Raw genomic sequence first — 14972 nt, 5'->3', positions numbered from 1 at the left:
AGTAGTAGTAATCTGATGTGTATGGAACACTATAGTAGTAGTAGTAGTAGTAATCTGATGTGTATGGAACACTATAGTAGTAGTAGTAGTAGTAGTAATCTGATGTGTATGGAACACTATAGTTGTAGTAGTAATCTGATGTGTATGGAACACTATAGTAGTAGTAGTAATCTGATGTGTATGGAACACTATAGTAGTAGTAGTAGTAGTAATCTGATGTGTATGGAACACTATAGTAGTAGTAGTAATCTGATGTGTATGGAACTCTATAGTTGTAGTAGTAGTAGTAGTAATCTGATGTATATGGAACACTATAGTAGTAGTAGTAGTAGTAGTAGTAGTAGTAGTAGTGGTAATCTGATGTGTATGGAACACTATAGTAGTAGTAGTAATCTGATGTGTATGGAACACTATAGTAGTAGTAGTAATCTGATGTGTATGGAACTCTATAGTAGTAGTAGTAGTAGTAGTAATCTGATGTGTATGGAACACTATAGTTGTAGTAGTAGTAGTAGTAGTAGTAGTAATCTGATGTGTATGGAACACTATAGTAGTAGTAGTAGTAGTGGTAATCTGATGTGTATGGAACACTATAGTTGTAGTAGTAGTAAGTAATCTGATGTGTATGGAACACTATAGTAGTAGTAGTAGTAGTGGTAATCTGATGTGTATGGAACACTATAGTAGTAGTAGTAATCTGATGTGTATGGAACACTATAGTAGTAGTAGTAATCTGATGTGTATGGAACACTATAGTTGTAGTAGTAGTAGTAGTAGTAATCTGATGTGTATGGAACACTATAGTAGTAGTAGTAGTAGTGGTAATCTGATGTGTATGGAACACTATAGTTGTAGTAGTAGTAGTAGTAGTAGTAGTAGTAGTAGTAGTAGTAGTAGTAATCTGATGTGTATTGAACACTATAGTTGTAGTAGTAATCTGATGTGTATGGAACACTATAGTAGTAGTAGTAATCTGATGTGTATGGAACACTATAGTAGTAGTAGTAATCTGATGTGTATGGAACACTATAGTTGTAGTAGTAGTAGTAGTAGTAATCTGATGTGTATGGAACACTATAGTTGTAGTAGTAGTAGTAGTAGTAATCTGATGTGTATGGAACACTATAGTAGTAGTAGTAGTAGTAGTAATCTGATGTGTATGGAACACTATAGTTGTAGTAGTAGTAGTAGTAGTAATCTGATGTGTATGGAACACTATAGTAGTAGTAGTAGTAGTGGTAATCTGATGTGTATGGAACACTATAGTTGTAGTAGTAGTAGTAGTAGTAGTAGTAATCTGATGTGTATGGAACACTATAGTTGTAGTAGTAGTAGTAGTAGTAGTGGTAATCTGATGTGTATGGAACACTATAGTAGTAGTAGTAGTAGTAGTAGTAGTGGTAATCTGATGTGTATGGAACACTATAGTTGTAGTAGTAGTAGTAGTAGTAGTGGTAATCTGATGTGTATGGAACACTATAGTTGTAGTAGTAGTAGTGGTAATCTGATGTGTATGGAACACTATAGTTGTAGTAGTAGTAGTAGTAGTAGTAGTAATCTGATGTGTATGGAACACTATAGTAGTAGTAGTAGTAGTAATTTGATGTGTATTGAACACTATAGTAGTAGTAGTAGTAATCTGATGTGTATGGAACACTATAGTAGTAGTAGTAGTAATTTGATGTGTATGGAACACTATAGTAGTAGTAGTAGTAATCTGATGTGTATGGAACACTATAGTAGTAGTAGTAATCTGATGTGTATTGAACACTATAGTAGTAGTAGTAGTAATTTGATGTGTATGGAACACTATAGTAGTAGTAGTAGTAATCTGATGTGTATGGAACACTATAGTAGTAGTAGTAGTAATCTGATGTGTATGGAACACTATAGTAGTAGTAGTAATCTGATGTGTATTGAACACTATAGTAGTAGTAGTAGTAGTAGTAGTAGTAGTAGTAGTAATCTGATGTGTATGGAACACTGTAGTAGTAGTAGTAGTAGTAGTAATCTGATGTGTATGGAACACTATAGTAGTAGTAGTTGTAGTAATCTGATGTGTATGGAACACTATAGTAGTAGTAGTAGTAGTAGTAATCTGATGTGTATGGAACACTGTAGTAGTAGTAGTAGTAGTAGTAATCTGATGTGTATGGAACACTATAGTAGTAGTAGTAGTAGTAATCTGATGTGTATGGAACACTATAGTAGTAGTAGTTGTAGTAATCTGATGTGTATGGAACACTATAGTAGTAGTAGTAGTAGTAGTAATCTGATGTGTATGGAACACTATAGTAGTAGTAGTAATCTGATGTGTATGGAACACTATAGTAGTAGTAGTAATCTGATGTGTATGGAACACTATAGTAGTAGTAGTAATCTGATGTGTATGGAACACTATAGTAGTAGTAGTAGTAATCTGATGTGTATGGAACACTATAGTAGTAGTAGTAATCTGATGTGTAGGAACACTATAGTAGTAGTAGTAGTAGTAATCTGATGTGTATGGAACACTATAGTAGTAGTAGTAGTAGTAGTAATCTGATGTGTATGGAACACTATAGTTGTAGTAGTAGTAATCTGATGTGTATGGAACACTATAGTAGTAGTAGTAGTAATCTGATGTGTATGGAACACTATAGTTGTAGTAGTAGTAGTAGTGGTAATCTGATGTGTATGGAACACTATAGTAGTAGTAGTAATCTGATGTGTATGGAACACTATAGTAGTAGTAGTAGTAGTAGTAATCTGATGTGTATGGAACACTATAGTAGTAGTAGTAGTAGTAGTAATCTGATGTGTATGGAACACTATAGTAGTAGTAGTAGTAAATCTGATGTGTATGGAACACTATAGTAGTAGTAGTAATCTGATGTGTATGGAACACTATAGTAGTAGTAATAATCTGATGTGTATGGAACACTATAGTAGTAGTAGTAGTAATCTGATGTGTATGGAACACTATAGTAGTAGTAGTAGTAATCTGATGTGTATGGAACACTATAGTTTAGTAGTAGTAGTAGTAATCTGATGTGTATGGAACACTATAGTAGTAGTAGTAATCTGATGTGTATGGAACACTATAGTAGTAGTAGTAGTAAATCTGATGTGTATGGAACACTATAGTAGTAGTAGTAATCTGATGTATGGAACACTATAGTAGTAGTAATAATCTGATGTGTATGGAACACTATAGTAGTAGTAGTAGTAATCTGATGTGTATGGAACACTATAGTAGTAGTAGTAATCTGATGTGTATGGAACACTATAGTAGTAGTAGTAGTAGTAATCTGATGTGTATGGAACACTATAGTAGTAGTAGTAGTAATCTGATGTGTATGGAACACTATAGTTTAGTAGTAGTAGTAGTAATCTGATGTGTATGGAACACTATAGTAGTAGTAGTAGTAGTAATCTGATGTGTATGGAACACTATAGTAGTAGTAGTAGTAATCTGATGTGTATGGAACACTATAGTAGTAGTAGTAGTAGTAGTAATCTGATGTGTATGGAACACTATAGTTTAGTAGTAGTAGTAGTAATCTGATGTGTATGGAACACTATAGTAGTAGTAGTAATCTGATGTGTATGGAACACTATAGTAGTAGTAATAATCTGATGTGTATGGAACACTATAGTAGTAGTAGTAGTAATCTGATGTGTATGGAACACTATAGTAGTAGTAGTAATCTGATGTGTATTGAACACTATAGTAGTAGTAGTAGTAATTTGATGTGTATGGAACACTATAGTAGTAGTAGTAGTAATCTGATGTGTATGGAACACTATAGTAGTAGTAGTAGTAATCTGATGTGTATGGAACACTATAGTAGTAGTAGTAATCTGATGTGTATTGAACACTATAGTAGTAGTAGTAGTAGTAGTAGTAGTAGTAATCTGATGTGTATGGAACACTGTAGTAGTAGTAGTAGTAGTAGTAATCTGATGTGTATGGAACACTATAGTAGTAGTAGTTGTAGTAATCTGATGTGTATGGAACACTATAGTAGTAGTAGTAGTAGTAGTAATCTGATGTGTATGGAACACTATAGTAGTAGTAGTAGTAGTAATCTGATGTGTATGGAACACTATAGTAGTAGTAGTAGTAGTAATCTGATGTGTATGGAACACTATAGTAGTAGTAGTAGTAATCTGATGTGTATGGAACACTATAGTAGTAGTAGTTGTAGTAATCTGATGTGTATGGAACACTATAGTAGTAGTAGTAGTAGTAATCTGATGTGTATGGAACACTATAGTAGTAGTAGTAATCTGATGTGTATGGAACACTATAGTAGTAGTAGTAATCTGATGTGTATGGAACACTATAGTAGTAGTAGTAATCTGATGTGTATGGAACACTATAGTAGTAGTAGTAGTAATCTGATGTGTATGGAACACTATAGTAGTAGTAGTAGTAGTAATCTGATGTGTATGGAACACTATAGTAGTAGTAGTAGTAGTAGTAATCTGATGTGTATGGAACACTATAGTAGTAGTAGTAGTAGTAGTAATCTGATGTGTATGGAACACTATAGTTGTAGTAGTAGTAATCTGATGTGTATGGAACACTATAGTAGTAGTAGTAGTAATCTGATGTGTATGGAACACTATAGTTGTAGTAGTGGTAATCTGATGTGTATGGGAACACTATAGTAGTAGTAGTAATCTGATGTGTATGGAACACTATAGTTGTAGTAGTAGTAGTAGTAGTAATCTGATGTGTATGGAACACTATAGTAGTAGTAGTAGTAGTAGTAATCTGATGTGTATGGAACACTATAGTTTAGTAGTAGTAGTAGTAATCTGATGTGTATGGAACACTATAGTAGTAGTAGTAATCTGATGTGTATGGAACACTATAGTAGTAGTAATAATCTGATGTGTATGGAACACTATAGTAGTAGTAGTAGTAATCTGATGTGTATGGAACACTATAGTAGTAGTAGTAGTAATCTGATGTGTATGGAACACTATAGTTTAGTAGTAGTAGTAGTAATCTGATGTGTATGGAACACTATAGTAGTAGTAGTAATCTGATGTGTATGGAACACTATAGTAGTAGTAGTAGTAGTAATCTGATGTGTATGGAACACTATAGTAGTAGTAGTAATCTGATGTGTATGGAACACTATAGTAGTAGTAATAATCTGATGTGTATGGAACACTATAGTAGTAGTAGTAGTAATCTGATGTGTATGGAACACTATAGTAGTAGTAGTAATCTGATGTGTATGGAACACTATAGTAGTAGTAGTAGTAGTAATCTGATGTGTATGGAACACTATAGTAGTAGTAGTAGTAATCTGATGTGTATGGAACACTATAGTTTAGTAGTAGTAGTAGTAATCTGATGTGTATGGAACACTATAGTAGTAGTGGTAGTAGTAGTAGTAGTAGTAATCTGATGTGTATGGAACACTATAGTAGTAGTAGTAGTAGTTGTAGTAATCTGATGTGTATTGAACACTATAGTAGTAGTAGTAATCTGATGTGTATGGAACACTATAGTAGTAGTAGTAGTAGTAGTAGTAGTAGTAGTGGTAATCTGATGTGTATGGAACTCTATAGTAGTAGTAGTAGTAGTAATCTGATGTGTATGGAACACTATAGTAGTAGTAGTAGTAGTAGTAGTGGTAATCTGATGTGTATGGAACACTATAGTAGTAGTAGTAATCTGATGTGTATGGAACACTATAGTTGTAGTAGTAGTAGTAGTAGTAGTGGTAATCTGATGTGTATGGAACACTATAGTTGTAGTAGTAGTAGTAGTAGTAATCTGATGTGTATGGAACACTATAGTTGTAGTAGTAGTAGTAGTAGTAGTAATCTGATGTGTATGGAACACTATAGTTGTAGTAGTAGTAGTAGTAGTGGTAATCTGATGTGTATGGAACACTATAGTAGTAGTAGTAATCTGATGTGTATGGAACACTATAGTTGTAGTAGTAGTAGTAGTAGTAGTGGTAATCTGATGTGTATGGAACACTATAGTTGTAGTAGTAGTAGTAGTAGTAATCTGATGTGTATGGAACACTATAGTTGTAGTAGTAGTAATCTGATGTGTATGGAACACTATAGTAGTAGTAGTAGTAGTAATCTGATGTGTATGGAACACTATAGTAGTAGTAGTAATCTGATGTGTATGGAACACTATAGTTGTAGTAGTAGTAATCTGATGTGTATGGAACACTATAGTAGTAGTAGTAATCTGATGTGTATGGAACGCTATAGTTGTAGTAGTAGTAGTAGTAATCTGATGTGTATGGAACACTATAGTAGTAGTGGTAGTAGTAGTAGTAGTAGTAATCTGATGTGTATGGAACACTATAGTAGTAGTAGTAGTAGTAGTAATCTGATGTGTATGGAACACTATAGTAGTAGTAGTAATCTGATGTGTATGGAACGCTATAGTTGTAGTAGTAGTAGTAGTAATCTGATGTGTATGGAACACTATAGTAGTAGTGGTAGTAGTAGTAGTAGTAGTAATCTGATGTGTATGGAACACTATAGTAGTAGTAGTAGTAGTAGTAATCTTATGTGTATGGAACACTATAGTAGTAGTAGTAGTAGTAGTAGTAGTAATCTGATGTGTATGGAACACTATAGTTTAGTAGTAGTAGTAGTAATCGGATGTGTATGGAACACTATAGTTGTAGTAGTAGTAGTAGTAGTGGTAATCTGATGTGTATGGAACACTATAGTAGTAGTAGTAATCTGATGTGTATGGAACACTATAGTTGTAGTAGTAGTAGTAGTAGGAGTGGTAATCTGATGTGTATGGAACACTATAGTTGTAGTAGTAGTAGTAGTAGTGGTAATCTGATGTGTATGGAACACTATAGTAGTAGTAGTAGTAGTTGTAGTAATCTGATGTGTATTGAACACTATAGTAGTAGTAGTAATCTGATGTGTATGGAACACTATATAGTAGTAGTAGTAGTAGTAGTAGTAGTGGTAATCTGATGTGTATGGAACTCTATAGTAGTAGTTGTAGTAGTAGTTGTAGTAGTAGCTCTGGATAAGAGCGTCTGCTAAATGACTTAAATGTAAATGTAAATGTAGTGGTAATCTGATGTGTATGGAACTCTATAGTTGTAGTAGTGGTAATCTGATGTGTATGGAACACTATAGTAGTAGTAGTAGTGGTAATCTGATGTGTATGGAACTCTATAGTAGTAGTAGTAGTAGTAGTAGTTGTAGTAGTGGTAATCTGATGTGTATGGAACTCTATAGTTGTAGTAGTAGTAGTAGTAGTAATCTGATGTGTATGGAACACTATAGTAGTAGTAGTAGTGGTAGTAATCTGATGTGTATGGAACACTGTAGTAGTAGTAGTAGTAGTAGTAATCTGATGTGTATGGAACACTATAGTAGTAGTAGTAATCTGATGTGTATGGAACTCTATAGTTGTAGTAGTAGTAATCTGATGTGTATGGAACACTATAGTAGTAGTAGTAGTAGTAATCTGATGTGTATGGAACACTATAGTAGTAGTAGTAGTAATCTGATGTGTATGGAACACTATAGTAGTAGTAGTAATCTGATGTGTATGGAACACTATAGTAGTAGTAGTAGTAATCTGATGTGTATGGAACACTATAGTAGTAGTAGTAATCTGATGTGTATGGAACTCTATAGTAGTAGTAGTAGTAGTAGTAGTAGTAGTAGTGGTAATCTGATGTGTATGGAACTCTATAGTTGTAGTAGTAGTAATCTGATGTGTATGGAACACTATAGTGGTAGTAGTAATCTGATGTGTATGGAACACTATAGTAGTAGTAGTAGTAGTAGTAGTAGTAGTAGTAGTTGTAGTAATCTGATGTGTATTGAACACTATAGTAGTAGTAGTAATCTGATGTGTATGGAACACTATAGTAGTAGTAGTAGTAGTGGTAATCTGATGTGTATGGAACTCTATAGTAGTAGTTGTAGTAGTAGTTGTAGTAGTGGTAATCTGATGTGTATGGAACACTATAGTTGTAGTTGTAGTAGTAATCTGATGTGTATGGAACACTATAGTTGTAGTAGTAATCTGATGTGTATGGAACACTATAGTGGTAGTAGTAATCTGATGTGTATGGAACACTATAGTTGTAGTAGTAATCTGATGTGTATGGAACACTATAGTTGTAGTTGTAGTAGTAATCTGATGTGTATGGAACACTATAGTGGTAGTAGTAATCTGATGTGTATGGAACACTATAGTTGTAGTAGTAGTAGTTGTAGTAATCTGATGTGTATTGAACACTATAGTAGTAGTTGTAGTAGTGGTAATCTGATGTGTATGGAACACTATAGTAGTAGTAGTAGTAGTTGTAGTAATCTGATGTGTATTGAACACTATAGTAGTAGTAGTAGTAGTAATCTGATGTGTATGGAACACTATAGTAGTAGTAGTAGTGGTAATCTGATGTGTATGGAACTCTATAGTAGTAGTAGTAATCTGATGTGTATGGAACACTATAGTAGTAGTAGTAATCTGATGTGTATGGAACACTATAGTAGTAGTAGTAGTAGTGGTAATCTGATGTGTATGGAACTCTATAGTAGTAGTAGTAATCTGATGTGTATGGAACACTATAGTAGTAGTAGTAATCTGATGTGTATGGAACACTATAGTAGTAGTAGTAGTAGTAGTAGTAATCTGATGTGTATGGAACACTATAGTAGTAGTAGTAGTAGTGGTAATCTGATGTGTATGGAACTCTATAGTAGTAGTTGTAGTAGTAGTTGTAGTAGTGGTAATCTGATGTGTATGGAACACTATAGTTGTAGTTGTAGTAGTAATCTGATGTGTATGGAACACTATAGTAGTAGTAGTAATCTGATGTGTATGGAACACTATAGTAGTAGTAGTAATCTGATGTGTATGGAACACTATAGTTGTAGTAGTAATCTGATGTGTATGGAACACTATAGTGGTAGTAGTAATCTGATGTGTATGGAACACTATAGTTGTAGTAGTAATCTGATGTGTATGGAACACTATAGTAGTAGTAGTAGTAGTAGTAGTTGTAGTAATCTGATGTGTATTGAACACTATAGTAGTAGTAGTAATCTGATGTGTATGGAACACTATAGTAGTAGTAGTAGTAGTGGTAATCTGATGTGTATGGAACACTATAGTTGTAGTAGTAATCTGATGTGTATGGAACACTATAGTGGTAGTAGTAATCTGATGTGTATGGAACACTATAGTTGTAGTAGTAATCTGATGTGTATGGAACACTATAGTAGTAGTAGTAGTAGTTGTAGTAATCTGATGTGTATTGAACACTATAGTAGTAGTAGTAATCTGATGTGTATGGAACACTATAGTAGTAGTAGTAGTAGTAGTAGTAGTAGTAGTAGTAGTGGTAATCTGATGTGTATGGAACTCTATAGTAGTAGTTGTAGTTGTCGCTCTGGATAAGAGCGTCTGCTAAATGACTTAAATGTAAATGTAAATGTAGTGGTAATCTGATGTGTATGGAACTCTATAGTTGTAGTAGTGGTAATCTGATGTGTATGGAACACTATAGTAGTAGTAGTAGTAGTAATCTGATGTGTATGGAACACTATAGTTGTAGTAGTAATCTGATGTGTATGGAACACTATAGTTGTAGTAGTAATCTGATGTGTATGGAACACTATAGTTGTAGTAGTAATCTGATGTGTATGGAACACTATAGTTGTAATAGTAGTGGTAATCTGATGTGTATGGAACACTATAGTTGTAGTAGTAATCTGATGTGTATGGAACACTATAGTAGTAGTAGTAGTAATCTGATGTGTATGGAACACTATAGTAGTAGTAGTAGTAGTAGTGGTAATCTGATGTGTATGGAACTCTATAGTTGTAGTAGTTGTAGTAGTGGTAATCTGATGTGTATGGAACTCTATAGTAGTAGTAGTAGTAGTAGTAGTAGTAGTAGTAGTAGTAGTAGTAATCTGATGTGTATGGAACACTGTAGTAGTAGTAGTAATCTGATGTGTATGGAACACTATAGTAGTAGTAGTAGTAGTAATCTGATGTGTATGGAACACTATAGTAGTAGTAGTAATCTGATGTGTATGGAACACTATAGTAGTAGTAGTAATCTGATGTGTATGGAACTCTATAGTTGTAGTAGTAGTAGTAGTTGTAGTAGTAATCTGATGTGTATGGAACTCTATAGTTGTAGTAGTAGTAGTAGTAGTTGTAGTAGTAATCTGATGTGTATGGAACTCTATAGTAGTAGTAGTAGTAATATGATGTGTGTTGAATTTATGTGTATTAACATCACATTACATAATTTCAGAAATAGTTTCATCTTTACTCATTCATTTTATACAAGAATTAGATGCAAACACCATAATTGAGAGATGTACACATTCAGAGATTTAGTTATGTGTGTTTGCTGTCCTCCATGAGGTCACCAAATGAAACACACTCGTCATAACTGTCCATTAGGTGTCCACGGACCCTTCCCACACTCTCAAAGATGAACATATTGTTTTAAACTCCCATTTTGGGGGGATTTAGGAGTATGGCCCAGTGAAATCCCTAGTTCTCTCTGTGGTCTCTCTCTCTCTGCATGACCAGGGGGAGAGAGTTTCCACCAGGAATTTATGGCCTGAGATAACAGAACCTGGGTGTAGGAGAGGAGAGAGGGGGAAGCCATGATATAAACCCAGAAAGGGCCACGTCATGACATCAGCTACATAGAGAGAAGTCAAATTGTTCAAGTCATTAATCTCAGTTGTGTGGCTTATCATTCTGTGTATCCCGCAGCAGAGGAATGTGTCATAACTACACGGAGATTATTATACAGGACAGGAATTACAAGAGACTGGCTGACCGGCACCGGCTATAGTTGACAGGTTTAGGATCGTCATTTGATCACTCTCTTGTTGCTGAACATTTTCCTGCATGGCAGGAGATGCAGATGAGCTTGATGATCTGCACATAAATGAACTGAAACCCCATACTAACACACGGTTATATTAACAGCATGACCCATTAACCCATACGACCCATACTAACCCATACACGACCCATACTAACCCATACACGACCCATACTAACCCATATACTAACATATATTAACATTGACCCATACTAACCCATACACGACCCATACTAACCCATACTAACACACGGTTATATTAACAGCATTGCCCTTTTCGTCTAGCCTACTAACACACGGTTATATTAACAGCATTGCCCTTTTCGTCTAGCCTACTAACACACGGTTATATTAACAGCATTGCCCTTTTCGTCTAGCCTACTAACACACGGTTATATTAACAGCATTGCCCTTTTCGTCTAGCCTACTAACACACGGTTATATTAACAGCATTGCCCTTTTCGTCTAGCCTACTAACACCCGGTTATATTAACAGCATTGCCCTTTTCGTCTAGCCTACTAACACTGACGGTTATATTAACAGCATTGCCCTTTTCGTCTAGCCTACTAACACACGGTTATATTAACAGCATTGCCCTTTTCGTCTAGCCTACTAACACCCGGTTATATTAACAGCATTGCCCTTTTCGTCTAGCCTACTAACACCCGGTTATATTAACAGCATTGCCCTTTTCGTCTAGCCTACTAACACCCGGTTATATTAACAGCATTGCCCTTTTCGTCTAGCCTACTAACACACGGTTATATTAACAGCATTGCCCTTTTCGTCTAGCCTACTAACACACGGTTATATTAACAGCATTGCCCTTTTCGTCTAGCCTACTAACACACGGTTATATTAACAGCATTGCCCTTTTCGTCTAGCCTACTAACACACGGTTATATTAACAGCATTGCCCTTTTCGTCTAGCCTACTAACACACCGGTTATATTAACAGCATTGCCCTTTTCGTCTAGCCTACTAACACACGGTTATATTAACAGCATTGCCCTTTTCGTCTAGCCTACTAACACACGGTTATATTAACAGCATTGCCCTTTTCGTCTAGCCTACTAACACCCGGTTATATTAACAGCATTGCCCTTTTCGTCTAGCCTACTAACACACGGTTATATTAACAGCATTGCCCTTTTCGTCTAGCCTACTAACACACGGTTATATTAACAGCATTGCCCTTTTCGTCTAGCCTACTAACACACGGTTATATTAACAGCATTGCCCTTTTCGTCTAGCCTACTAACACACGGTTATATTAACAGCATTGCCCTTTTCGTCTAGCCTACTAACACACGGTTATATTAACAGCATTGCCCTTTTCGTCTAGCCTACTTCCGGCCAGCTAATAGCCTAACCACCGATCAAGCAACATTATCGACTAAACTTTCAAATCCTGTTGCTGCAGGATTATTTTTCTGTTACAATATAGGTCAAATTAAGATCCTACGTCTGTATAGATGTACTTCCAACATGTTACATGGACTTGATCTGGAAATCTTACTATCATTGTTTCACTCAGGCTTTGTTTCTGCTGACATCATGGTATAACAGGATAATACTGTATCTTGTGGGTTGTGACTGTTTGTTAATGGAATGAATATGTGTCTAACCCTTTCTCTCAGGCTTTGTTTCTGCTGACATCAGGATAATACTGTATCTTGTGGGTTGTGACTGTTTGTTAATGGAATGAATATGTGTCTAACCCTTTCTCTCAGGCTTTGTTTCTGCTGACATCATGGTATAACAGGATAATACTGTATCTTGTGGGTTGTGACTGTTTGTTAATGGAATGAACATGTGTCTAACCCTTTCTCTCAGGCTTTGTTTCTGCTGACATCAGGATAATACTGTATCTTGTGGGTTGTGACTGTTTGTTAATGGAATGAACGTGTGTCTGTCTCAACAGCAGAACGGTGACAGCCATGACCTTGAGGCCCAAACATCACGAGACACGGAGAACAACAGTGTAAGTTCTGAATCAAGGGCACACTGTACCACAGCAGTCTACAGCCTGGTCCTTAATGGACACTGAACCACAGCAGTCTAATGCCTGGTCCTTAATGGACACTGTACCACAGCAGTCTACAGCCTGGTCCTTAATGGACACTGTACCACAGCAGTCTACAGCCTGGTCCCTAATGGACACTGTACCACAGCAGTCTACAGACTGGTCCTTAATGGACACTGTACCACAGCAGTCTACAGTCTGGTCCTTAATGGACACTGTACCACAGCAGTCTACAGCCTGGTCCTTAATGGACACTGAACCACAGCAGTCTACAGCCTGGTCCCTAATGGACACTGTACCACAGCAGTCTAATGCCTGGTCCCTAATGGACACTGTACCACAGCAGTCTACAGAATGGTCCTTAATGGACACTGTACCGCAGCAGTCTACAGCCTGGTCCTTAATGGACACTGTACCACAGCAGTCTACAGCCTGGTCCCTAATGGACACTGTACCACAGCAGTCTACAGCCTGGTCCCTAAGGACACTGAACCACAGCAGTCTAATGCCTGGTCCTTAATGGACACAGTACCACAGCAGTCTACAGCCTGGTCCTTAATGGACACTGTACCACAGCAGTCTAATGCCTGGTCCCTAATGGACACTGTACCACAGCAGTCTACAGCCTGGTCCCTAATGGACACTGTACCACAGCAGTCTACAGCCTGGTCCCTAAGGACACTGAACCACAGCAGTCTAATGCCTGGTCCTTAATGGACACTGTACCACAGCAGTCTACAGCCTGGTCCCTAATGGACACTGTACCACAGCAGTCTACAACCTGGTCCTTAATGGACACTGAACCACAGCAGTCTACAGCCTGGTCCCTAATGGACACTGTACCACAGCAGTCTAATGCCTGGTCCCTAATGGACACTGACCACAGCAGTCTACAGCCTGGTCCTTACTGTATGGAGTCACTGGTCCCTAATGGACCACAGCAGTCTGACCTGGTCTGGTCCCACTGTAATGGACACTGTACACTGTACAGCAGTCTACAGACTCAACAGTCCCCAACAGAGGTCTAACACTGACTGGCTGGAAGGGTTAGAGCTCTGAGCTGGTCTGGTCTGGTCAGGGTCATCATGCTCTGAGCTGGTCTGGTCTGGACAGGGTCATCATGCTCTGAGCTGGTCTGGTCTGGACAGGGTTATAGAGTTAGAGCTCTGAGCTGGTCTGGTCTGGACAGGGTTATAGAGTTAGAGCTCTGAGCTGGTCTGGTCTGGACAGGGTCATCATGCTCTGAGCTGGTCTGGTCAGGGTTATAGAGTTAGAGCTCTGAGCTGGTCTGGTCTGGACAGGGTCATCATGCTCTGAGCTGGTCTGGTCAGGGTTATAGAGTTAGAGCTCTGAGCTGGTCTGGTCTGGACAGGGTTATAGAGTTAGAGCTCTGAGCTGGTCTGGTCTGGTCAGGGTTATAGAGTTAGAGCTCTGAGCTGGTCTGGTCTGGTCAGGGTCATGATGCTCTGAGCTGGTCTGGTCTGGTCAGGGTTATAGAGTTAGAGCTCTGAGCTGGTCTGGTCTGGACAGGGTCATCATGCTCTGAGCTGGTCTGGTCAGGGTTATAGAGTTAGAGCTCTGAGCTGGTCTGGTCTGGACAGGGTTATAGAGTTAGAGCTCTGAGCTGGTCTGGTCTGGTCAGGGTTATAGAGTTAGAGCTCTGAGCTGGTCTGGTCAGGGTCATGATGCTCTGAGCTGGTCTGGTCTGGTCAGGGTTATAGAGTTAGAGCTCTGAGCTGGTCTGGTCTGGACAGGGTCATCATGCTCTGAGCTGGTCTGGTCTGGACAGGGTCATCATGCTCTGAGCTGGTCTGGTCTGGTCAGGGTTATAGAGTTAGAGCTCTGAGCTGGTCTGGTCTGGTCAGGGTCATCATGCTCTGAGCTGGTCTGGTCTGGACAGGGTTATAGAGTTAGAGCTCTGAGCTGGTCTGGTCAGGGTCATCATGCTCTGAGCTGGTCTGGTCTGGACAGGGTTATAGCGTTAGAGCTCTGAGCTGGTCTGGTCTGGACAGGGTCATCATGCCCTGAGCTGGTCTGGTCTGGTCAGGTCTGGACAGGGTTATAGAGTTAGAGC

The 14972-nt window shown here is 37.6% G+C and overlaps 1 protein-coding gene across 1 annotated transcript in view; it reads left to right on the top strand.

Moving 5' to 3' along the window:
* Positions 1-14972, top strand: part of LOC135565184 (uncharacterized) — a 111052-nt gene that overhangs the window by 73122 nt on the left and 22958 nt on the right. Inside the window, exon 3 of the mRNA XM_065011245.1 lies at positions 12797-12856. Coding sequence (XP_064867317.1) covers positions 12797-12856 — 60 coding nt within the window. The remainder of the gene's footprint in view (positions 1-12796; positions 12857-14972) is intronic.

The sequence above is a fragment of the Oncorhynchus nerka genome, linkage group LG27, assembly GCF_034236695.1.
Source record: "Oncorhynchus nerka isolate Pitt River linkage group LG27, Oner_Uvic_2.0, whole genome shotgun sequence".
NCBI classification, from domain to species: Eukaryota; Metazoa; Chordata; class Actinopteri; order Salmoniformes; family Salmonidae; genus Oncorhynchus; species Oncorhynchus nerka.
The sequence above is the reverse complement of the archived record's forward strand: the minus strand, read 5'-3'. Positions and strand labels throughout refer to the sequence as shown.